General features: G+C 46.1%; 1 protein-coding gene across 1 annotated transcript in view; it reads right to left on the bottom strand.

The window, feature by feature from the left end:
- The window catches only part of SPAG1 (sperm associated antigen 1), a 1,725,603-nt gene that overhangs the window by 373,639 nt on the left and 1,325,119 nt on the right, over positions 1–26,845 (bottom strand). The window contains exon 13 of the mRNA XM_069621435.1: positions 5,481–5,633. Coding sequence (XP_069477536.1) covers positions 5,481–5,633 — 153 coding nt within the window. The remainder of the gene's footprint in view (positions 1–5,480; positions 5,634–26,845) is intronic.

The following is a 26,845-nucleotide window of genomic DNA, read 5'->3' as shown; positions in this document are numbered from 1 at the left end:
ATACAGCAGAGGGCGAGAGCAGGGAGACAGCAGCTGCGTGTCGTGGCGACCGCAGGCGCGGTTGGGGTGGCTGCAGGGTTTTATCCCCCTGGTGATGTCCGGGGAGATGGGCCAAAACAGAGGAGGCCCGGGGCACCTACCCCGCCTTCCGCCGTCCGCGCGCCTCGTCTCCCAGAGCGTTCCCCAGAGCGCAGCCGGGAGTATCAGCTGGAGCACAGGCGTGTGGCTCGGATCCCTCCGGTCATGTAAGGCGGGAGGCTCTTGGGTCCAGGTAGACTCAGGGGTCCACAGGAGGAGCTCCGATGGCAAGGCCACGTCTCGGTTGTTGTCGCTGGGTCCCGTCCGCCATCTTGGATTATGCGGCGGAGGGGCCGCGGGATAAGGAGAGCCCGATTATCTTCATCTTGGCGATTCTGGGTCCCAGCAGCACGCCGGCGGGGCTCCGAACCTTCTCACGCCACCTCACCTAATTAGGTTCGTAAACGCTGCATGGGAGCCTTAGGAAGCTGAGATGCAGCGGGCGTCCCACGGAGGCCATCAAAGAAGCAACTGCATAGTCAGCGCTCCAGGCCACGCCCCCATTTAGCTCCTTTCTAAAAACGGGAACCATCATGAAATCAATGGTGGAGTCACTAACTATATTAGTCCACAAACCAGGGAAAGACCCCACACACCCTACCTCGTACGGACCAATAACATTGATGAACAACGACGGGAAGATCTTCTCGAAGGTATTAGCATCCAGGCTAAAACCACATCTCCCAGACATAATAGCCCGCAACCAAACAGGATTCATCCCAGGGAGGGGATCACACAACAACATCGGGCGCACCATAGATCACACAGAAAGGGCGGTAGGATGGGGGAGGAAATGCTGGTCATCTCATTAGACGCCCACAAGGAATTTGACTTGGTTGACTGGGGTTACATCAGGAATGTACTGTCTCATCAGGGGTTTGGCCCAAATTTCAATAAATGAACAATGGCCAACTATCAGACCCCTACCACGCAACTACGGGCCAATGGCATCAGATCAGAAACTATACACATCTCCAGGGGAACAAGACAGGGATGCCCCCTATCACCGTTGGTTTTTGCCCTGTCCATGGAGCCATTTGCAAACAGGGTCTGACAAAACAAGGAGATAAAGGGGCTCAAAGTGGGGGACCACGAGTACAAGATCGTGCTATATGCAGACTTGTGCTTGTGACTGCAACCAACCCAAGGGCATCTCTGGATCACCTCTGGGAGGAGATCGAGGAATTTGGCAGGGTTTCTGGATTCAGGGTAAACTTGGATAAGTCAGCTGCCATGGTAATCACTCCCGCAAATATACAAAGGGTAGACCAAGGCCCCTCCCTGCCGATCCCCTGGGCGGACTCTTCAATTAAATATCTGGGGGTTCAGATCCCCAGGGATACCTCACGAGTTTACCAAAGCAACTTCCAGCAGCTGTTTAACGAGCTCAAGCGCGACCTAGAGCACTGGAAGGTGCAGGAGATCTCCTGGCTCGGGCGTATAGCCGCAGTAAAGATTAACTTGCTACCCAGATTATTCTATTACTGTGCAGCCCTCCCGGTCCATATCCCAGAAAACGAGCTAATCTCCCTACAGAGAAATATACAAAAATTCCTCTAGGGTGGGAAGAAACCTAGAATTGCTAAGAAAATCATGCTCCGCGGGATGGCTCTTGGGGGTTTTGGAGTCCCGGATGCATCAAGGTACTCCCTAGCGGCACAATTATCCTATGCATACACGTGGGTCCAATCAGAAGATCAGCCAAGCTGGCGACAAATAGAGGAAGTTTGGTGCCCGGTCCCTCTGCCCGATCTCCCATACCTACCGACCCTACAATCTCAGGCAAATAGGGGACCCCTCACAGCAACAATAAACATGACCCAAAAATGGAAAATGGCAGCTCGGAAATGGGGCTGTAAGGGCACACAAGGCCCACTCACACCATTCTGGAATAACCCAGAGTTCACATTTGGTATCCCCCCACATGGTTTCGCGGCATGGAAAGAGGGTGGTCTGCAAAATCTGGGGGATTTCCTAGAGGGAGGCTCCCCTATCACTTTTGTAAAATGCATGAAAATGTTAAGGTGACTGAAGCAGAAAGGTGCCATTACTCTCAGCTGAGGCACTGGGCCTCGCACAGAGCAGTCAGGGAAAAGGGCTCAGAGATCTGACGACCTTAGAGATCAACCTTCTGTCAGAAACGACTAGGGGAAAAATCTCCACACTACCACCTACTGGACCGAACATACCCCACAAAAAAAGAGAAATATATGCTCGACTGGGAGAGGGACCTGGGTCGTGAATTAGATATTGAAGAATGGGGGAAAGTTTGGTCCAGGCTTCACAAAAACACTCAGTGCATCTCAAATAGGGAAGGGGGCTATAAACTCTGTTATAGGTATTATGTCACTCCAGATCAACTAAACAAATCTAATCCGGACATCCCCTCAAACTATTGCAGGATGTGCATAGAAAGGCACCCTGTTTCACATGGTATGGACCTGCCCAAAAGCAGAGGGGTATTGGAAAGAGGTGGTGGACCACATCAAAACAATTACTGGTCTAACACTCCCGTGGGATCCTAGAATAATACTCCTGGGGGAAACCGGGGGAGGAGAATTCCAGTTGTCAGGGCAAATGGCGCACCTATGCACACACCTCCTCCTGGCAGCAAAGATTGCAATGGCCCGGCTATGGAAGAATGCAGAGGGTCCCTCTACACCGCTCTGGTGGTCTAAATGCTGGGAAATCGTAGTTGCGGAAAAGATTACAGCGATTCGCTCGGGGAATCTGAACACATTCCTAAACACGTGGGCACCACGTATGGACTACTCAGAAAGATACCCAGCTCTCACCAGAAGACCCCCGCTAACACACTGCTTCAAAGCGATCCGAACTATAACACAGATGGAGGAGGTGAGATGTAGAGGTAACCAAAAACTATATACAGAGATACGGCGAAGTGGAACCGTCCCCCTCGACCCCCAACATCGCCTATCCTGCAGTGGACCGTGACGTGGGTTGATGGCCCAGTTTACTAATGGCCCAATAACTAATTGCTTAAAGGAATGGTTCACCCAAAAAATGTTATTTCAAAAATAGATCGGCAATATTAAAAAAAAAAGTCCCTATGTAAAATTTTGAGCAATTCAAGCTCAAAGATAGCACATGGAGGAGCCCGGAAACTAGAAATAAAACCGCAGCTTTAAAAACGTTGTATTTATGCTTGCGGTAGCTTTTGAAGCGACCGCAAACATAAATACGTTATTGTGTTTGAAAACGCTGCAGTTTTTCTTTCTAAGTTTCTCAGGCTCCTCCGGCTCGGAGGAGCCTGAGAAACTTAGAAAGAAAAACCGCAGCGTTTTCAAACACAACCGCATTGTGTTTCTGCCTGCCGTGGCTATCACTTTGGGTCTCCGGTGCTCCCCCAGGAGAGCACCGAAGACCCAAAGTGAAAGCAAAGGCAAGCAGAAACACAACACGGTTGTGTTTACATGCCGCGGTGTTTCTGCCTAAATCTGCTTTCCCATTTGGGGCTCTAGGGCTCCCCGTGGGGAGCACTAGAGCCCCAAATGGGAAAGCAGATTTAGGCAGAAACACTACGCGGTTGTTTTCCGCAATGCTAATTGCTGCAGTGTTTCTGCCTAAATCTGCTTTCCCATTTGGGGCTCTAGGGCTCCCCGTGGGAGGAGCCTGAGAAACTCAGAAAGAAAAAGCGCAGCGTTTTCAAACACAATAACGTTGTATTTATGTTTGCGGTCGCTTCAAAAGCTACCACAAACATAAATACAACGGGCTCCTCCAGTCCGGAAAACTTAGAAAAAAAACGCAGCTAGTGCTTATTTAAAAAAAAAAAAATAGCACTTACCGAGATGCAGTTGCAGCTTTTCTGCCTGTAGTCTCCGGTCCGCGTCCTCCGAGTCCCGGCACCAATGAAGGAAAAGCCACCCAGTGGTAGCTTTTGTTTATTACAGCTGGCTGGCTTTTTCTTCATTAGTGCAGCAAAAGCAAAAGCCAGCACAGGCGGGCATCCATTTCACAAAATGGATGCGCCCATGTGCTTGCTTTTACACATTTTTGAGCTTGAATTGCTCAAAATTTTACATAGGGACTTAACTAAATGCCATGTTGATGTCAGTGTACACTTATGCCTTTGTTGAAATGCTTAATAAAATGTATTGTTGAAAAAAAAAGAAGTGGTTATTCCTTATTTATAAATCAGCACACAGAATCAAGTACTAGGCTGCTGTAAGGTATTTTGTTTGCCTTGCACTCACAAGTCTTCTTGTTAAAACCAGCTATGGACTTTGTTTCGATGCTCGACAAAGTTATGCATTTCTTTAGGTGATAGACCACCCCAACTTACTGTGCGAGTTCGAACACCTATTTCACCTCCCATAAATACTTCACATCGAGCACATCATGCAGCCAAGGACTACATATTGCCCTTCAAAACTGCTTTGAGTTAGTTAATCTGATTCCATTGATGTTAGAATATGGCTCCCTTTCCGCAGTCCCAAACCATGATCCTCCTTAATTGACCTACACATGCAGGTTATTGAAAGTATACTTTTCTCCTTCTACATTATCCCCCTCCAATGCCAGTCTTCTGCACCCTCCATGCCATCCTTTTATTTCTTACCCTTCTGCTTTTCCTCTACAGACGAAGGCCTCGTTACCTTGAGGGTGGCACAATACAGCAACATTTGGACAAGCCATGCTCTGAGATTACAGTGGTGATTTAGCACAGTATAGAGCATTACAATATAACATTACATACATTTAAAGGAATGGGGACCACATTTCAGTTAAGAAATTAGTAGCCTCTCTGGAATGTAGAAAATCAGCATTTGGGGTATGCGTTTTGTTTGCTAGGATATTTCTATGGGGCAAGCACTGGAGTGAGTTTCTGTACAGTTGGACAATTTCATCCATCTGATTTAGGATTGACCATTAAGGGTTTGCTAGCCACCACAAAGGATGCTTGCATAGGTTTCATAGCAACTGGCGTACAGCTTATATTTCAATGCAATGATACCATGCTTTAAGAATAGTCTTTCAGTACATATTTTGGTAAATGGTGGTTAACCCGTTGCTCCATTTGTATGGTTGAACTTTGTTATAGCGTGCTGTGTTTTGAAAGTATCCAATGGAGAACTTAGGCATGTTCTATTTTAGTTGTTGCCAAGATCCTTATTAGGGAAAGATTCAATGTGGTGATCACATATACAAGCAAAAGACTGCACGGATGTACAAGCATGAAAGTGTTTGTGATTAAAGAGTTTTCATAGAGTCCTTGCTAATACTCAAAGGTGTTATTTAAAAAGATACAGAAATGACACCAAAAACATTATGGACAATATTTCTTAGGTAGAAAAGAAATTAGTTGTCTGTGAGTGAGGACAACAGGTTTAATGCACTTTTTACAGCAGGTCATTCTCTAGACACTGTATTTTTAGTACCTGTTGATGCTGTCATTTGCTGACTGGATTCCGCTGTCTATTTGTAGAACGGTTTTGTAATCAACATACGCCTGTCTGTATTTTTCGACAGATTCATAAGCCAGTGCGCGACGTAGGAGAGGTTTAATGGAAAAAGGCTGAAGTTCCAATGCTCTTAAAAAAAAAAAGCAACAATAGAAATGATTAGCAAATTGAATTTCTTTTTATTACATTTCCATAAAAGACTTGTTTAACCACAAGCTAAATCTTGATCTCCGATGATAGTTTCTTTCCATTTATACGCATGACAGTAGTGATTAGAAATTACATGGACCATTTATAAACTTTCAAAAAAGTCAATGATAGTTTTGATTTTCTAACCATTTGTCAGTTCCTTGGTTTCTCCAGTATTACCCTCCTGCATATTGGCTCTTGCACTTTCTAATGCATCTATAGATCATTGGCTACATTCCCTGAAAGTGCTGGCCTCTGCACCATTTCCCTTTTTGCTCAGATTTTGACCAGGTGGCTAGATTTTCCCTGCAGAGTTTCTTAGGTCAATTCATGGTAGCTTATCAGGTACTTAACTCTTAAGTTCAATGCTGGAAGAGAAGGGTAGAGAATGCAACCCTTCTGTTAAGGGAGGCGCTCCAGTTGCTCTAGACGAAGTGCCAATGACTTCCCTATTGAGAGCAGGTGGGGATTCAAGCACCAAATCTGTCAACGCCTGTTAGGACAGTTTTTCTAAAGTCCACCCAAGGGGCATTATAAAACTATACCTTAGGCAATATGGTAAACTCCAACTTTCTGTATAGACCTGTACTGCATAATTAGGTAGTGGACAGAGCAGCTTATCTTAAGAGGGGGAGAGAGGGCTGTAGTTTGGTACAAAGAAATTGTAGAATACATATGGTCCAAAGAAACACTGATACACTGATGTACTGTAAAAAAAATGTTTTATTTTATATATACACAGGCAAAGGGAATTCTTTAGAAAGGTAAGTACTATTATTATTAATAGACCATTATAAAAACCAACATAATATTTATAGTATGCAAACCAAAGTATAAACCCTATTTAGAATAACAAGGTGAGTAAACCCTAGTGATAACCATTTAGAATGGCAGGATGCTATTCATGGGGAGTAAAACCACATTAGTAGACTTTTAGAATGACAGAATGTAAATCAGGGTAAGCAGGCCCTACTGGTAACAACCTAAAGTGTTATTCTGTTTCAGGAATACTATAGTAATACCAATACTGTTACAAGCGAATCTGGCCACTGTATAGGCTATTCTGTTTCAGCAATAATAAAATACACTTACACTACAAAACAGGTAAGCACTTGGCAACATCTGTAACTTAGTCCTCTCTCAGGAATGGATACAGTTACACTTGCAATATTTTTCAGACTAGTGGAACAGAATTCTAAGCTAAGCAAGAATGTCTATACTTGTCAGGGGGCAGTAAGCTACTCATGGATAAGAACTCGGGATACACATTTAGAATGGCACCAAGCTATTCAAGATTTATTGGTCAAACTCTTACGCTATTTCTATTATAGGAATAGTTATAACAATTATACTTTTCAGAAGAGTGCAACACAATTCTAAGGTAAGTGAGAACTCTGAGACTGTTTTAGAAAGGAAGTAAGCTATTCAGGGTGAGTAAACCCTATTGGTAGACTTTCACACTTATTCAGCTTCAGGAATAATAAAGAAATAGCAACCCAATCACTTTCTAGAAGAGTGGAACACCATTCAAAGGTAAGTAAAGAACGTTGGATACTTTTCAAAATGGCAATAAGCAATTCATAGGTAAGAACTTTGTAACTTTTTCTATTTCGGAGATACAGTTACAACGCTAACACCTACTTGTTCTATTTTTAAGTCAGAGGCCTTCTTACATTTTAAAGTCCTTCCCTATTCTAAGGCATGAATGATCACAGAGGCAGAAGAGGGACACTAGTGGTCTAGTGGCCAACAGTAGGCAGGTAAAGATGCACATGCAGGAAAGCGAGAGTTCCAGAGTATTTCTTGTTGAACAATTAAGTACAAACTTAAGAGTTAGTATAAAGTATCCAGGAACTTCCTAGAAGGCGCCTTAGATGTGTTTCATTGTTCGGCCTGGGCGAACAGTATGGGAGAACTCCCAAACACATGAATCACCCACTCAGCTACACAGGGGTGACAAAACTTTAGGTAACTACTACCCTCAACCACACAGTACCTCTGCAGTGAAGAAGAACTTGCAAATGGACAGCTTTATGATGGAGCAGATTCTTGGTCGTGGTTTCAGAAGAACGGACATTGAACGGGAACTTGCAGCAGCAGTGAAAAGAAAAGGGTCACAAAGTATTTTTCGGTGCTTTGAGGCTCTGTGGATTTAGTGCCCTTTTCAAGGTACCAGATGAAGAACGGTTGTCACCGGTCGAATTCTCCTCACTATTTCGGTCCTGCACTTTGGTGAGGGGACTTCAAGGAGTTGAATCGTGTCTCTGGCGGTCCAGCAGGAGTCCACCAACGTTTCAGCGCGAATCGGAATTCGGAAGACGATACACGGCACACAGGCTCGATGTGCCAGGGTATTGGCGGCGAGCAGCAGAGGAAGGTCACAGCTCAGTGTGATGGCTCGTTTTGCAAGTTGTCTCAAGGCTTAAAGGTCCCAGCAGTCTCTGGGTCGGAGTCTTCGACTTCAGGACTCCTATGTCGTTTCAAAGAAGGAGTGAGCACAGGCAGCAGTTACACAGCAGGCATCTCCAGTGGCTGGAAGTAGCTACAGCAGTCTTCTCCTCTTCATTGGACCTTCAGTTGCAGTGGTTGACTTGTCATCAGCTCCAAGATCCAGGGCAGATATACAAGAGCCAATACACAATCTATGCAATCTCTCCCTGCAGTTTACAAAAAAAGGTGGGAACTGATTACACTCAGGCACACCAGAAGACAAAAGTGAACAGAGTTTCAGACTCCACCTCGCTTTTTCCAGCCTTCACAAACACGCTGGAGCCTCGGCAGGCTCCACAAAGGGTTCCCGCCAAAGACAAAAGAACAACCATGACCTCCCCCACACAGGACGGCAGGAGGACTAAGAAAGGACAAGCACACTACAAATGGTGAAAAAAGAAAGAAGCCGCAATTCTAGAAAAATGGTAAACCTTCTGTGCATTGAACTGTCCCTCCTCTCTAATTACCTCTATTATCTAATTCTGCAGACTGCTGCACTTGGCAGTTGTAGGTTATCCATATCTGGCATTGGTGAATTGTCATAAATAGCATGTGGGGCCTTCTGCCCTAGCCCAGCAAAGTCGTATCTGGGCGTTTTTGCAATTGCTGTTGTATCTAAAAATTAGGCTTTTTCCCTCTATTCTAGGAAAGTCGAATCTGGGTGTTTTTGCAATTGCTGTGGGAAAAAATATGGCTTTTCCCATCTTTATAGGAAAGCCGAATCTGGGTGTTTTTGCGACTGCTGCTGTGCTTAAACATCAGGTTTTCCTTCTTTCCCTCTATATAAGTTCTTCCATCTGTCCAGATAACTTGGTTCTAGGTGTCGTTCCTCTGATGTATGTTGTTACCTAGGCCTTTATCACTTCCTGGACACTTAACTCTAGATTGCTGCATTGCTGTGTGGTTGTAGTGGGTGTCGTGCTCTGCAGTTGCACCCTCTCTCCCCCTTCCTTCTCTCAACACTCTCCCTCTTTGGTGCTCTCAATCTCCCCTATCTTCTCTAATTGCTATTCTATCACCTATCATATCCATCTGTCGAAGTCTGGAAGGAAAAAGTTCAAGAAGAACCTCCTGGTCTCCAACCCAGGCCTACCCATAGCTGACACCTATGTCAACGCTTCTTCCAGGCAGCCTTTCACCAACATCCTCTTTCTGGTTCCTTCTCCAGGCCTTTGGATTCCCCTTATGGTCTCTGTGCTCTTTCCTTTCTCTTCCTCTCCCATTAATGGTGGTACCCGTTGGGAGGTACTCTTGGCATCCTTCCTGTCCTCTGGGATCATCAATGTCCACCTAAATGGCAATGTCATGGCCCGGGGATCTCAGCTGAAACCACCTCCTTCTTGATAGGCATCTACTGTCATTGACTTCCTCCCCTCTCCCGTCACTCCTCCTTCCGCCACCCCTCTAGCCCCTCTGCCACCTCAGACGGGTGTACCACACTCCTGTACCCCTCTTCTGAGGGCCTTCAAAAGTGGCAACCTGTTCTGCTTACCTGCCCTCAACTCTCGCTCTGCTGTTAAACACGCCTCTGACATCTGCCCCCTCCTTAAGGACCTAGACGCCCTTGTTCTCACAGAGATGTGGTTCACTGCAAGCTTGGTTATGAGTTTTGAAACTCTCCTCCTTGAGGGTTACAAGATAATCTCTAAACCCAGGCGTAACTGGCCCTGATCTTCCATGAGAGGGTCCCTGCTACTATCATACCCACTCAGGCCTACTCCTCTTTCAAATGCCTTGTCTGCAGGTTGGTCTCTCTCCTGGCCTCTCTTTCGGACTCTGGCAACCATCTACAGACCCCCCTGGCAAGGTCTCCCACTTCCTCTCAGAATGGGCTGACCTCACCTCTTCTCCCCTAGCCACCTCCTCCAAGCATCTCCTCCTCAGAGACTTCAATATTCACCTCAACTCCCCTAATGCGGCCTCTGGTCTCTTCGGCAACCTTTGTGACTCTTTCCCTCTCTATTCTTCCCTGTGTTCTGACGCACTCAGCCGGACACACCTTGGATGTGCTCATCTCTTCACTCGTCCCCATCTTCAACCCTCTCATTACGCCTCTCTCCTGGTCTGATCACACGCTCCTGTCCTTTTACCTGGACCTCCTGGGTCTCCTGGCTAAGCCTACCCCTGCACTGCCAGCCTCCTTCTCCGTCATTCGACCTATGAAGTGAGTTTCAGGTGCCGCTTTTGCTGCCACCTTCAATCCTCCTCCTACCACTGCCACTGCCTCTCACTCTGACACAGCCCTTACTAACCTTCAACTCTCCATCTCCAATACTCAGGACATCCTTGCCCCTGTCATCAGGATCCGCAAGAAAGCTGTCTCCAACTGCCACTCCTGGTATGACTCCGACCTGGCTGCTCTGAAACACGAGTGCAGTGCTGCTGAGCGAAGTAGCAGGCTTCGAGCACATACTCCGTCAAACTTGTCTGCCGCCTGCTCCAAAGGCGATTCAGACTCTCCATGTGCTCGAGGAAGAGGGCCTATATCCAAGGCTGCATCTCTGTGGCCTCTAACAAGGCAACACTTTTCAAAATCGGCAAGGAACTCGCCAAACCTTCTGCAGGCTCCACTTCTCCTCTGCACTTCTCTGGCCCTCTGCACTTCTCTGGCCCTCTGCACTTCTCTGGCCCTCTGCACTTCATTTCTAAAACTCAGGGCATGGTGTCCTCACTCTCCTCTTCTCCACACCCTTCTCCCTCACCTGCTCTCAGGCCTCTCTTGGCCCTCCTCCTACTCTCCTCTTTCTCTCCCATACCACCCGATGAGGTTTCTAGACAAGTCCACTCTATGAAAGTCTCATCCAAACAGATGCTCCCCTGCACCAGAACTATCAATGACAACATTGTCTCCCTTGATCCAGCCTTGGCCGATTTCTGCAATCACGTGTTTGCCACTGGATCTTTCCCCTCTCTCCTCAAAAACTCCCTTGTGCACCCTCTCCTCAAAGCTTCTGCCAACCCTTCCTGTCTGGCTAACTACAGCCCTATTTCCATTACCGCCTTCCTAGGTAAACTCTTGGAGAAGCTGGCCATCTCCCAGTTTATCCACCAAACTTAAGCTGATGGTTGTCTCCACGACCACCCGTCTAGCTTCAAAGATGCCAGAAGCATGGAAACTGCTCTGCTGAACAACTGTGAAGACTTGCTCTGTAATCTCAATACCAGCTGTCCTTCCATTCTCATCCTTCTTGATCTTGCTCTGCCTTTGATATGGTGAATCATGCCACCCTGATAAATTGGCTCTGTGATACCCTTTGCATCACAGACCTGGCTCTGGACTGGTAGACGACCTTCCTATTGGATCGACCGTCGCAGGTTCAACTGGGCCCTTTTCTTTCCACCATCTCACTCTTCACTTGCAGTGTCCCTCAGGGCTCTATCCTCTCGCTTTGGCTTTTCAACATCTACCTGGCCCCTCTAGCCCATTTGATCTCGCTCTTCACTCCTAACTTCGTGGTAAGGGGATGACACGCAGCTCTCCTTCAAGCTTCCCTCCTCTACCTCCTCCTCTTCCTCTCTCATTCCTGACTCCCTGTCTGCTATTCAGGTATGGCGCACTGCTAACAATCTCTGCCTTAATGCTAGTAGGACAGAGACCCTTCTCATTGGGACCTCTGCTCCCTGTTTCCCTTCCACACTCTGGCTGACCTCAAGGGACACCTCCCCTCATCCGTCTGTGATGCAAAAAACCTTAATGTCACCTTCGACTCCTCTCTCTCCCCTCACATCACAGACCTTGCCAAGGTGGCCCATTTTCAGCTGCACCTTCCCCGGAAACTCAATGTCTCCAGAGCTCTGGTCCTCTCCAGGCTGGACTACTGCAACAGCCTCTTCCTCAATCTGCCTAACTCCTCCCTCCGCCCCTGCAACTAATCCAGAACAGGACTGCAAGACTTATCCTTGGCCTCAAGCCCAGGAACAGCATCTCTCCAGTCCTAAAATCTCTCCACTGGCTCCTGGTTGCTACAAGGATCAAGTTCAAGACCCTCTGCATCATCCGCAAGGCTTTTGGGGGCCTGGGACACTGCTACATCCAACTTGTTCTTCCTAAATACCTTCCTGCTAGAGACCTTTGGTCTTCTAGCTCTCACTCTCTGCAGATCAGATGCTTTTCCAAACAGAGAGGTGTGGGGGGGAGAGGGGGTAGATCCCTCTCCTCTACAGGTGCCTCCCTTCTGGAATGGCCTCCCTGCCCCTCTCAGACTTGAGCCGGTACTCCTTAATTTCCGGAAGCTTCTCAAGACCTTCCTTTTCTATTCTTCCGTCCCTCTCCCCTGCTGATGTCCCTGTCTGCCTCTTGACTGGCTGCCTGGTTCGTTCAGATTCTTACAGGGCACCAGTCCAGTCTACCCCTGCGCTTGGTCCCCTCTGAATCCCACTCCCCCAACCCCTCATCCTGTAATTACCATCCGGGCCCCTCCGACCAACACTAGCCTGGCTGGGCCTGCACCCCTGTAGTCCTCCAGCCACTTAGCTTGTGGACCTTCCTTCCCTTTCACCCCCTGCTTTCTCGTGGCCTCCCCTGGCACTGGCTTTTTCTCACTTGCCCTTCCCACCTGAATGGCACTCCTCCCCCATCCACCGCTTCCCTGCACTCGTTACTGCACTCGGAAAATCCGAATGTCACAAGGCCTAGTAGGATTGTTTGTTTTGTGCTGCCTGACCACCCCCTGGAGCAGTGAAAAAGGGATATCATGTATCTCCACAGCACTCCACAAAAGGTGGGGTGTGCTGTTCTGTCTATATAAAATGTAAAGGGGATGAGAATCCCTTTCTATGCTTGAGAATAGTAATTCTACAAGGTAAGGCAAGAGAACGTAAAAAGGGAGGCCCCAGGGGCAACCCAGCAACACTGCAGATAAAGTTCTGTGTGCTGCAATGAATAAATGTAGATGCCCAAAACGTTATAGGAAAGGATATATTCAAAAATATACTATGGAGAGTCAGCAAAGTGACACCCATAAAAAGAGTAAAACAAAGTGTGAGTGGAGAAAAAGGATCCCACTCACTTAGGAACATGGGAAAAGAGTCCACAAGTCCAGCAAAAAGTGCTGGGGGTATCAGTGTGGAGGGAGATTTAGCATAGAAATGAAAATCTAACCTAACACTGCTTGTTTGGGCCACCAGAAATCAGACAGGAATTGCTTGATGGCCTGAACTTTCCCAAGAATGCAGAAACCGAGGCGTCTGTGGAAAGGCCTACATGACCATGTTAAACCAATTTTGAAGGATTTCATCCGTTTTGAATCAAATAAATCCAAATGTGTAAGACCTGAGAGTTTCAATAGCCACCGTGGTCTTAGGTTCCACTAATGCAGAGCAGGGTTGAGTGAGCTTAGACCGACTACAAGGAGGTTGATCTTTGCCTCCAAATGAATTGCTACGAGCATGCTCAAGGTCCCAGTGCCTTGTTCCTCTTAAATAATTCTGGCATGACAAACTTGTTTTTCAGCTGAGGTAAGAAGGCTCTGAGCGCCAGAGAAATCACTGAACATCAAAAGGTTTGTGTGCTAGAGTTTGCCCTGTGGATCCCAGATATGTATTTTTAGGCCCAGTCAATCACCCCACTACCCAAATTCTTAAAAATCGATCATGACACTAATGAAAGAGAGGCTGAAAAAAAAACAGTGCTCTCTGCAGATTTTGCTCTGTTAACAGATGGAAGACAAAGTGTCTTGCTATTAAAGTGAAGGTTTATAATGGCCAGGATTGCTAAATAGGAAAAACAAGTGCTTGGCCAGGCCAAACTCCAGAGTTCACTGCTCAGAAAAAATTGTCTGCCATGTATTTGTTGGTTTAACCTGAAAGGCAGCCACTAATTTCACAAATACAGAAGGTAAACGCCTTGTCTATATCAGTGAGATTTCAATCTGCAAACCTGTCTAATTTGTACCACTTTTACAAGGCCAACTGTATCCACGTATAGTTGCAGAGGTGACACAGGCATTAAGGTTTGATTTTTATTTTACCCTGAGTTTCCAAAACCTCAGCCCCTTTATTTGGAATAAAGGAGTGTTGATGTGCTGGACCTTCACCCTTCCCTGGTGCAGCATTGCCAATAGCTGAAAAATTCCAAGAGACCACAAAGTTCTCATTCTTTTATTTATTTGTAATTAAGAACAAAACAAAAGTATTGTTTTCAGTTTACAATAAAACATTTTACACTATTCTTAACAATGTATAAACATACCAAAAGTAAAAACTGCTAAGACACACTAAAGAAAAACACACATTGCAATCTATTCAAAAATAAAACACAACCAGCACAAACTCAAAAGGCGAATTTCCACAACTACAGGTATTTCCACTCTGTCCCATGCACTTGCGTGTTCTCAATGTCACTGGCGCTTGTAAGATCATTGTTTTGTTCTCCCTTCTTCCCCTACCTTTGCTTGGTTGCGCTCTGAAACACTTGTGTACGAGTGCAATATAAATAAAATATCATATCATAGCATATTATATCATATACCTTCCTTAATTTTCCCAGATCTCCTTCAACTCACTTTCCCCTAGAATCAGAGCTGCCAGAGCGCCAGGGGACCACTCCGGTGGTGATAGTACGCAGTACAAATATCCTTTAACAATAACAATCATAGCCCCTTCTATTTTAGATTTATTTTTTAAATCCATAATTTAGCCAGAGCTAGAATTAAGGCCTGATTTGAGGTCAACTTCAGCCAGTTCATAGGCAATTAGTCAGCCCCTGGGGTTTAGAGTGAACAAAACAGACTTGGGTACATAATTCTCTCCTTTGTAAACGTAAGGGATTCTAATGGGGCCAATCCACACACATGAAATGTTTTCAATTCCAAGGGCAGCTTTCATTTGGGGCCAATACCCTCTAATGTAGGGAGACCGTTAAGACAACATTTCTAATGCCAATTTATGTTTTTGTGATGGGAATTTGGCTAAATAAGATCTTACTCTTTTTCTGGGTAGATAATATTAATGCAACTTCAAAATCTAATCTTTTATCCCAATGCATTATTTTTTTCTTCCGCATATAATCAGATTCTGACCCATCACATTCAGTCAGTTGTTGAAAGACACAGCATCTTTTGTGAAGTAGTTGCAATAAATATGGGCAACTATCTGGATGTTTCAATAAACATTAATTCAGAAAGGCCCCAAACACTGTTTTATCCCACCTGCTTTAACTTGTTTAAATAGGCAAGACTTATTTTGACATATTGATCCCACCAAGATTTCAATCTAGGCAAACAAAACTTATCGAAAGGAATTTCAGAAAGGCCCAAGAATGATCTCCAGATTTTCCCTTCCAGGACATCCAAAACCGTCCTATCCTTGAAGGTAACTAATTCACACCCGTAGAGAATCATAGATGCCACCTTTACGTTCTAATAGTCTACTAGTGGAATAAGGAAAGAAGCACATAGCTTCCGTTTAATTGCCTTCATAAGCGAGATGAACAAGTTACTTCTTACCTTGTAACGTTCTTTCGATGGGATGTTCCTCCGACGTATTCCTTATCTTTGATAGATCATCTCCCAGCTTGCTGGCCTCGAAAAGAAATTTCAGTAGAGGGCGCTGCGCGTCGACGTCCCTCGAGCCGATGTCCCTCGACGGCCTCCGTATCGGCGCCGACGTCACCACGTGCATAAATAGACTCACGCAGCGTCCGTTGCTCAGTTCAGTTTTGACGTTAACAGTTGTTTTACATTAATTGGTTATTGACCTTGAAGGAGCGTAAACTGCAACCACAAGGGAAGTATTACTGCAGGGATGGATGGGAGGGGCGATAAGGAATACGTCGGAGGAAAATCCCATCGAAAGAACGTTACAAGGTAAGAAGTAACTTGTTCTTCGAAGGGATTGTGTCCTCCGACGTATTCCTTATCTTTGATAGACTCCCATAGCAGTGGTGTGCAATTGGAGGTGGGAGTAAAACGCCATGTTTCCTTTTAGGAATGAACCAAATGTAATACAGCTTTGCCAAACCTAGTTTCTTGACTAGAGGAGGAATCCAGGTTGTAAAATCTTGTGAAGGTATGTGCGGACGACCATGTGGCAGCCCCACATATGTCTCGAACCGGAACCCCTCTTTGGAGGGCCGAGGAGGCTGCGATACCCCTGGTTGAATGAGCCCTAGGATTTTGAGAAGGCTCTTTCCCTGCCAGTTTGTAACATTCCAGGATTGACAAAATAATTCATCTGTAAATGGTTTGTTTTGTTATCGGTAGTCCCAACGTGTGCCCTGAGTAACCCACAAACAGTTGGTCTGCTTGCCTAATCCTAGCAAGTCTGCTGATGTAAAAGCTTAAAGCCCGCCTTGGGTCCAGCCTATGTAGCCTTTCTTCCTCTTTCCCCGGATGGGGAGGCGGATAGAATGAAGGTAAAGTAATTTTCTGAGTGATATGGAATTCAGAAACCACCTTTGGGAGGAAATTAGGCTTCACCTGTAAGACAACCTTGTCTTTATGAAAAATTGTATGAGGGGGTTTACAAGATAGAGCTTGTAATTCGCTCACCCTTCTAGCAGATGTTAAAGCTACTAATAAGACAGTTTTAAGGGTGAGAAATCTTAGCGAACAAGAGTGGAGTGGTTCGAAAGGAGTACCCATCAGGAAATTTAAGACTAAATTTAAGCCCCATAAAGGAACCTGGAAAGGTCCTGGAGGGTAGACATTACTTAATCCCTTTAGAAATTGTATTACTAAGGGTAATTTGAAATACGAAGGCTCCTCCGCAGTGCGCTTGAAGATCGATAGCGCTGCGAGATAGCCCTTGATAGTGCCAACTTGAAGGCCTGAATTTGCCAAGTAGAGTAGAAAGGATAACACCGTTGGTGTACCACATGAAAAGGGGTCGATATTGTCTTCTCTACACCAGCTGCAAAATTTGTTTCAACGGCAGCGGTATAAAGACTTTGTTGCTGGCCTTCTGGCCGAAAGCAACACTTCCATGACGTCATCAGGGAGGCCTCAATCCTTGTATCTCAACCTTTCAGAAGCCAAGCGTGAAGGTTGAGGGTTCTGATGTCTGGATGGAGAACCTGACCTTCCTTCTGTGAGAGAAGATTCTCCTTGAGTGGAAGACTAATTGGAGGGCAGATGGACATGTCCAGAAGGTCCGGTTACCACGTTCTCCTGGCCCATTCTGGGGCAATTAGGATCATGGTTCTCCAGAATCTTCTCAACCTCCTGATCATTTGAGGAATGACAGGGACTGTTGGAAACGCATACAGGAGTGGAAACTCCCAGTCCACTATGAACGCGTCCCCTAGAGCTCCTCTCGGGGTAAATTCCCTTGAACAAAACAGATCACACTTTCTGTTGGTACTGGTGGCAAACAGATCCACTTGAGGGGTTCCCCAAAGGGCAAAGATCTCCTGAAGGACTTCCTGAGCTAGTTCCCACTCGTGGGAGACTGTGCCCTGTCTGCTCAGAGCTTTCTCCGTCAAGTTCTTCTCTCCGGCTAGGTGAACTGCTGATAGAGAGATTCCTTCTTAAATTGCACAAAACCAGAGCTGCATTGCCTCTCTGCACAGTGGCAGTGATCCTACGCCTCCTCTTTTGTTGAGGTAGTGCATGGCCACTGTGTTGTCCATCATTATCGGGACATTTTTCCCCTGTACAGATGGCAGAAAAGCTTTCAGCGCTAGTCTGATTGCTCTCAGCTCTAACAGGTTAATATGTAGTCTGGATTCCGATGGAGACCAGCTACCGCTGATGGTCAAGTCGTTGGTATGGGCTCCCCACCCCGTGAGTGAGGCATCTGTGACTACTGTTTTCTCCGTCCATGGTTGCCAAAACAGTTCCCGCTTCAAGATGTTTTTCTGGCAGGCCCACAACTGAAGGTCTCGAACCACCTTGTCCGGAATCTGAAGGTCTGTCATTCTCCCTGAGGATTGCGACCAGTGAGTTCTCAGTGTGCAAGATCTCATTCTCAGGCGAGCCTCTGGCACAAGGAAGATGCAGGATGCCATGATGCCTAGCAACCTCAAAAAAGTCGAAGGCTGGGAGACGTTGGCATTTTGAAACTTGGTGACCATCTGCAGAATATCTTGAGCCCTCACCTCTGGTGGCGAGGCTTTTCCCAGGAAAGTGTCCAGGACCGCTCCAATGAACTGGAGTCTCTGTGGTGGTATCATCTGTGACTTCTTTAAATTGAGGGAGAAGCCCAGTTTGTGAAGAAAGTGGCAGACATAATCTAGCTGGATCTGAGCTTGTTCCGAAGATACAGCTCAGATAAGCCAATCGTCCAGGTAGGGGTAGACGTGGATCCCTTCCCTCCTTAGACTTGCAGCCACTACCGACATTAGCTTGGTGAAGACCCTCGCGGCGGAAGTCAGCCCAAATGGCAGAACTCAAAATTGCTAATGAGAGCCGCCAATTGCGAACCTCAGGTATTTCCTGTGTTTGAGATGGATTGGCACATGGAAATAACCATCCTGGAGGTCCAGAGATACCAGTCAGTCCTGGAGCTGGAGGGCCTGAAGGATCTGAGAGAGTGTTACCATCTTGAACTTGTCCTTCCTGAGGAACTTGTTCAATTCTCTTAAGTCCAAGATAGGTCTCAGTCCTCCATCTTTCTTCGGTATGAGAAAGTAGGGGGAGTACCAGCCCTTGTTCCTCTCCGCTACAGGTACCGGTTCTATGGCACCTTTCTCTAGAAGGTCTACAATTTCCTGCAAGAGGAGCGGATCTGGAACTTTCAGAGAGCTGTTCCAAGGTGGATGACTCAGGGATGCGTAGAAAAGGCAGGCAGTAACCTTGGGCAACTGTCTCCAATGCCCAAGCATCTGACGTAATAGCCTGCCATTCCGTCAGATGTTGAGTTAACCTGCCCCCTACTGGTGTTTTGTGAAGAGAGTCCTCAGAGCGGTTTGGAGGCGGCTGATGCAGATGCCGAGGGTAAAGAGGCACCTGCTGCTGCTGCGGCTTTTGTATTTTTACCCCGTCCACCTCGGGTGAATTTTTTCTGACCCCTTTGAACCGGCTGTCCTCTGCCCTTACCGAATGCGGAATAGAAGCGAAAGGACTTACCTCTCCAAGAGGTTCCTGAGGGGCGATATGGTGTCAGACGGATTGCAGCTCCTAGGGATTTTGCTGCTGCCTTTGATGTTTGTAGTTTTTCTAAACTGTCATCTGCCTTCTTACCAAACAAAGAAGACCCGTCAAAGGGCATATTCAAGAGTCTGCTTTGCACATCTGGAGCAAAACCAGACTTTTGCAACCAAGCAAATCTCCTGGTTGTTGTACTTGCCGCCATGGCCCTGCTGATGCTGTCAGCAGAATCGATGCCAGTCTGAAGGGATTCGCACATTGCGTCCTTACCATCCTTAATGATGTTGAGAAACGCTTCCCTTTCTTCTCCCTCCGGGAGGCAGTCAGCCGCTGATGAAGCACACTCCCAAAGTGTGTGGCTGAACCTTGCGAGCGTACAAGTAGCACTGATGGATTTCAACGCCATGCTGCATGCAGAAAAGACTTTTCTGGCCATAGAGTCATATCTCTTATCATCCCCGTCCTGTGGAACAGTAGGGTAAGCCGATTTACTACCTGCTGAAGTAGCTGCCTGAACAACCAGACTCTCGGGAGTTGGGTGTTTGGATAAATATTCAGGGTCAGCAGAAGACACCCAGTAATTAGCTGATAGTTTTTTGTTAACCGCCGGGATTATCTCAGGTGTTTCCCAGTTTGCCAATATTCTCCTTTGTAATGCCGCATGAAATGGCACCACAGGATCCTCCTGTGGACCTTTGACCAAGATGTCTGAGGTAATCTTGCTGAAAAGCAGGTGAGGGTGTGGACCATCCCATAAACTCTATTATCCTTGCCATCAAGGTTCTATAAGGGGTTTCAGCATGTTCCCCTGGGTCTTGTGTGGCAAATTCCACTTCTGGGGAAGTGTCCAACCCACTTGCTTCCTGTAGGGATTCATGGAGGTCTTTCAACCTACCTTCCTCCGAGGTAAATTCCTCTGGTGCAACTCAAAAGTTCTTTCCTGATCCGAATCCTCCCCTTCTTCATAAATAGAAGATAAGACTCTGGAGGGATCAGGTCTTGAAAATGGTATAAATCCCATTTCCAGAGCAGAAGGAGCCAAATTCGTCATGATTGGCTGAGAAAACGTCGACGTCGTCGACGCGGACGTTAAAGGCTTCGAAGCCATCGAAGACATCGAAAAAGGCGTCGAGAAAGGTGGTAGAGGCCTCAATGAACTCTAGAGTATCGGGATTCTACTTGAGGTTGTCGACGACATTCTTGTGCTCGAGGCTCTGGGAATGGGTATGGCCACTGGCTGTGAGGTGGCCGTGGGTTTATCCTTTCTCGGCGTCGACTCGACTGACCTGTGCGTCGAAGAACCCTTCGATAACGGCGTTGACGACACCGATCTATGTGTCGAAGGGATCTTCGACGACGGCGTCGAAGACACAACTTTGCCTTTACTCGAGGGTTTGTGACGCTCTCGAGTGGCTTTTTTCGCCGGGTACTGATGTTGAGGTATGTTCTTTTCTTGCCTGTATATGTGCTTGATGCACGTCATGCTGTATACAGTAGCCTGCACCCTTTGGCTGTCAAAGTCACACTGATGGTGGGAGGAGGTTGGATGTAGGTCTCAGACATGGCCCAACCCAATTTAACTATCATTACTAAAAGAAAATTAGGCTCTCTTTCTCCACCTAATGAGGAATCCCAACACTTTCTTAATATGTTATTAACTTACAATACTACCAAATTGCCTAAGCCTATTCCCTTTCTCTGATCCCCCCCCCCCTACCCTTACCGACTTTTCTCCTTCCAAGGTACACCTAAAGAATAATATTGCATGGTCACTAAGTTTTGAAGGCCTCACCTCAAACAGACTATCCTGTCCAATATATATTTTTGACAAATATGTAGTCGATTGTGGAGGCTGCCATTCAAGGATGCCAAGTTGGCGTTATCTCCAATTGACCATCACATAAAAGATTTGTTTGGAAAAAGCCCCATCTAAACCAAAATGCAGACTACAGTTTCCTATGTGTGCTCCTCTTCCCCCTACCCTCAGTAACCTGTGCCAGTGAGCAATTTGTTTCACTGAACATATCCTCCTTGCATTTCACAATAATACATTCACAACTGAAGTTGCATGCCACTGTCACCACACACTATTTGTCTAACTGGTGCCATTTCAACAATATCTTTTCAATTTCATCTAACTTCCTATTTCAGATCGAACTGAATTGAAGTAAATGCTGAGTTTGAGAAAATAAATGTCTTGATTATCATTTCAGTAACCAACAGTGCTTCAGAGTTACTTTTCCAATTTTGAGTTGTGCGATTTCCAATGATCGTCACTGCCGTTAGCAAACCTCCCATCGGCCGACCTGTCTGACTCTAAAGGCGACGTCTTGTGTAATAGTGTGAAATCACATGATCAATGCTTGTCTAGACCATTGCCCTGCAAGAAGGACTTGTACCCTCGAGTGTTCCAGTTTACAACTGATGACCACTTAGTTTTAGAACCCTGGTCTGCAGATTGGTTTTGGTTGTAAAGCTGTGGAGAGTGATTCCCAACCGGGTGAAATTTGTTACCTGTGATACTGCCTCTGTGGATTGTTTTCGTTTTCTAAATAGAAAGTGACTGGCATACTCTTCCGGGTATAGTCTCTCGCCTTCTCTGGCAAATGGGCATAATAGCTTTCAAAGCCCTTTGATAGAATATCTTTCTGGTGCTCAAATACTAAATTGTCAATTATTTTAGAGACAAGTGCACCACACACTTCCCCTTATATGAATAATCAAACAGGTGCACAATTTTAATGTCTGCTGACACAATTGAACTTCGTTTTGGTATAGATGTTAATCGAGTTAGAATTCTTCATCTGTTCCAGGGCATCTGTTGTTCTTCATCAAATACAGACTCAAAAATCAATGGTAATAGTGGCTCTAAATTCCTGACCATATCTCCTTCCTGACTCGTATACTCATATTTGTTACCAGATTTACTTCTTAATGCATCATCGTAGGACTTCAACCCCTCCCTTGTGCTTGTATGGGTAGTGATTGGTTGCCGTTTACAGTTATTCCCCCTGGAGTTGTTCCTAGGGCACTTATTTACAGCAATAGTATCTGCCTCCATGCTCTTTTATTTGTTTGCGTACCTGCCGATACCTGAATCAGACTCTTGTCTGGAGTCCTGGAGGCTAACTTTGAAGTCCCCGTTTTGTGTTTCCTCCTTTTCGTTCTTTTACAGGCTTTTATTATCACATTGTCTCCCCTACGAGTTCCTAGAGACCAGCAGAGAGTTACTCTGACTCCCTGTTAGGCAGAAACCTCTGCGGTTCCCTCTTGGACCACTGCAAAAAGTTTAAGTCTACAGGAGTTAGCAGTAAACCCAATTGGTAGCAGTCTGTACCACACAGATTTACCTGGTAGCTGTGGCTGAGCAGTCAGACTTCTCTCAAGACAAGTTAGGCCTTATTTGGAGTATGCAGGATAGGGCAATTTACACAGTAGAACAAGCAGACACTGATCAGAGCTTGGGTGTAAAGATATATAATTATTTATTTAAAAACACATCTATGGAAAACACACTGGCACTAATATGGCAAACAACTTCAATCACAGTTACTATAAGTATATATCAATCCCATAACAATATTTCGACAAGTCTAGGTTCAACGGCACCACTTATTTGCAGACAGAGGTGAATGCTTTAACCTAGATGCCACTCTAGTATTCGTTAGAAAGGGAGAGAAAAAGGCAGGGTATGAAACCAACTCAGTACCAACACTTTTACTAAACAAATGCAAGGCAAGTAAGGCAGGGTCTACTGTAAATCACAAAGTTCAGAGGCCAGGCCCACTCGGAGAGAGGCAAGGCTGTATCTCCCAAAAGTATCGCAGTGGAAATGCACTTCAAGTCTTTGTAGCAAAATGTCACAGAAAGGTTGGACCAGTTTAGAACAAACGTTTAAGAAGGTCTGGAGGCGACCCAATGGGAAGGTAAGGATTTAAGACACCTCGCGCTAACCGTTTCAAGGGAAGCCAGGCGGACACAGTACCTTGAAAGTGAAGATACTCCGGCGGGGGCAGTTGTTCCTGGTGGTGGCTGCAAGTCGGGGCTTTGCCGGAAGATGAGGGGATCTCGTCGTCGAGGAAAAGTTGAAGATCGTTGCACCACCAGGGAAGAGACCAGCCGCGGAGTGCTCAGTCACAAGGCACCACCTTTTGGTCGCGGTACAGTGGTTAGTGGCTATCCGGTTGCCGGGGTGCTCAGCATGGGCAATTCGACCCCTAGACGTCCTGGAAGCGAAAAAAAAGCAAGGGACTGGTTGTTCCCACCAGTCAGAGGAAGAAGACTCTCCAGCAAGGAGATCACCTCTGTCGTCGGGATGTGGTGAGTCGGTTCAGCAGGGCTCCACCGGAGGTGTCGTCGTTGCAGGTCGGCTCAGCTTTACCCTCGTCGGATTCTTGGGTCCTGTGGCGACTTCCGAAGTTCCAGTCCCAAAAGCCCTGCTTTTATGCAGAAAACCCCCATTCATTCAGCCTAGCTGTCAATCAAACATGCTAGCTGGTGAGCGGGGCGGCTCACCACTCGGGCCAATCACACCAGAATGCGACTTGAATTGGCAAGGCAACTCAGTCCAGGGTGCCTAAACCCCCTCCCACACCCCCTGTGGTACCCAGACAGAATGGCACCACTCTGGAGGGCTTCTGTGCAGAAGCCCTCCAAAAGTGGAACAAAGGGCTCAACCTTTGGTTCGGAGTTACAGAGGCGAACACACACGCCATTTTAAAAACCAAGATCTGGCAGAAAATACCAACCGGTGGATTTATTTAAGACAAATAAACCGGCGGTATGTTAGAGACTAATACGAAAAAGTATTAGCCTCCAAAATGGGAAGAATCCCATAGGAATATATTCGCGGTCGAATATAAAAAGTAGTATCCACTGCCACCAGCCAAAACTCGACGAGGGGGACGGGACAGTGCCTCCTCGAACAACAGACCCAGGGGTAATCGAATTACCCCTACCAGTACGTCCACAATAGGATGATTTGTACTAGTTCTGTTAGTAAATTTAGGTCTAGTAAAGCCAATGGTGACTTTACATGCCCTGGGAGACAGTAGTCAGTCTCAGGGTATGGAGTCTATGGTGGGGATCCTCTAGGACACCCCAGTGTTACGGCACGGAGGGTGCGGTGTAACATACATTGCAAAACACATGAGGCCCTATGGAGTAAAAGACCCCATAGCCCATAGAACACATTGACATTCAAAGAAATCAACCACATTCATGTCCAAGAGTGGGAGGAAAAGAGTCTCTCACTCTTGGCAGGATGAAAAAAACAAACTCCAGAAATCCAGCAAAGCTGCTGGGGGACTCACTAGGTTAGGAAATTCAGCCTAAACAGAGAATTCTCCCTAATACTCCCTTCCTCCATGTCTGTCCCAGAGTCTCCTCTCTCTCTTGATTATCCATATTCCTGGAGTCCAATTCTATTACTTCTGCGCTTACTTAAGATAATATGGGCTCAGGCCTGATTTTATTTTAAGCTGCTACTTCTCGCAAACATTTCCTCAAGCCTTTGTTGGTGTTGTGTCGAAGCATTTCATATTTTGGGGATTTTTCTCGTAAATTGAGGTAGATTCGACTTGCCCCATGTAAACTTACAGAGTCATGTTACAAGCAGCAGTGTCAACATTCTCCAGCTCACAGTTTCTCCTCCTTACTTTGTCAGGTCTAAAAGGCTGAACATTTCTCCAGGAAGTTGATGTGTTCTTGTAGTAATAAAGTATGAATATTCTTTAAAGTAACTAAATTAATTCTAACTTCATGTACGACTTGGCGTAAAGTGTTATGAAGAATTGCAGAACTATATTTAGCGCTGCTAACAAGCTCATATCTGTCTCGATCGGATCTTTACTAGTTGAAATGTTACCTTGAAACTGAAGAGCAGAACGGTCCCTTTCTAAAGGGGTATTGAGTTCTGGATCACCTTCCTGATTAGTAGAGTGCAAGATGTTATTATCTGCCTGGATCTTAAATATATCTGTAGAAATACTTAATCTCCCATTAACTCTTTCTAAGGGAGCAATATCCTTTTCTAGGCTTACGCACTCATTTAACAAAGTCAGACTTCGTCTGTGTTCAACTTCCGTCAGTACATGTCCTGAGATTTCACAGACGTCAGCTGACTCCGCCACCCCCATTATTGAAACCTCAGAAACCTGAATGACATCTTGTAGTGCCTGGCTATATGTTTTATCATGTTGAAAAAGTATTTTATTTTACCTTGATCTTGATTCCCAGATATTTTACTCATGAGAGGTGGACTCGTCCCCCCCCCCCCTCCTCAAGCGGAGCCATTATGGCTTCACACTTCAAATGGTAGCAGCTGTTTTTCGCTTCATGGGGCGCACAATGACAGTGTCCCGCTGCGATAGCACACCAGCCAGCACTGAACTGAATTCAGACAGGGAACCCTCTGGGGCCTCTGCCCCTCCTTCTGTGCTTGGGCATACTCAACACGCTCACAAACCAATTGAATCTAAGGCACAATACTGTGACGTTCCCTCTACCAAGGGATCTTCCTCCAACACTGACCTTCCTTCGTTCTAATCCAGGTTGGTCTCCTCGCTGATGCTGAACACGGACTGCACCGACCACTTTCAGAGGCGTAGCCAGGATTGTCTAGCAAATGGGGCCTGAAGCTAATGTAGTTGGGCCCACTGCACTGACAAAAATATCTGTAAAAGCCCACACAGCGCTGCTGAGTGGGCATTTACAGATTTTGGGTGGGCTTTGCCCCTCAGGCCCTACCCTGCCTACGCCTCTGACCGCTTTGCAGATCTCGCTGTATTTGTGGATGGGGGTGGGGCTTCTCCTCTCCAACTCCGGTCTCCGTCCCACTGGTCTCCAAAGCACATCCGCCTGCACCGACCACTTTGCAGTCACTTCCCATTCTTGAGGAATACCTAGAAGAGGTAATGGTTGGGATCCCTAGAAGTATTCCTTCTAAATTATCATTTTCACATGATCAATGGAGGATTACTGACCTCTCCTCTCCCGTGCAACATTGGTGCCATAGGTGATAACTGATAGAGCTCTGCAATCCTCACATAATGAACCACAATTGGAGTTATGTTAATGACTGAAATATGATTGTTAGAGGAGAGCTATATCCCTGAGACAATGTTCAGTGAGTCAACAAGTGTGGGTTGTGAATACGCGTACATGCATATAACTTAAAAGATTGCTTAGAGAGTGTCTAGAAGAGGATGCCCTTTCCACTTTACAGGGAAACTGAGGATTCAGGCTATTGGAATGAATGAGTGTAAAGTGTAAGGAAGGCATGGTATCAATCAATAAGACAGGATGAAGTGATCTCATGTTCAATGGTGTTTAATGAACTTCAATTGGGTTTGAAAAACGTCCATCTAATTCTAAATCTAAAGATGGGAGCAAGCTACGACCATCAAAACATAACGCAGCTCTAGTCAAGTCTGTCAAAATACAAGGGCCTATACTATTAAACATATTACCAATCCTTACTTCTAAATATAAATGGTGTGGGAGACAATGTTATGCAAAAAGAAAGTGTTCAAGAAATGATGTGTCAGGATATTCAAGCCGTTGGCTTCTGTTCCCCACGTTTTCAGCACGGGACAGGCTGCACACTCAAGCTTAGCACACTCTCTGGCTTCTCTA

This window comes from Ambystoma mexicanum, chromosome 5q, assembly GCF_040938575.1.
Source record: "Ambystoma mexicanum isolate Mex_15411 chromosome 5q, UKY_AmexF1_1, whole genome shotgun sequence".
Lineage (NCBI taxonomy): Eukaryota > Metazoa > Chordata > Amphibia > Caudata > Ambystomatidae > Ambystoma > Ambystoma mexicanum.
This window is presented reverse-complemented; position numbering and strand designations above follow the sequence as displayed.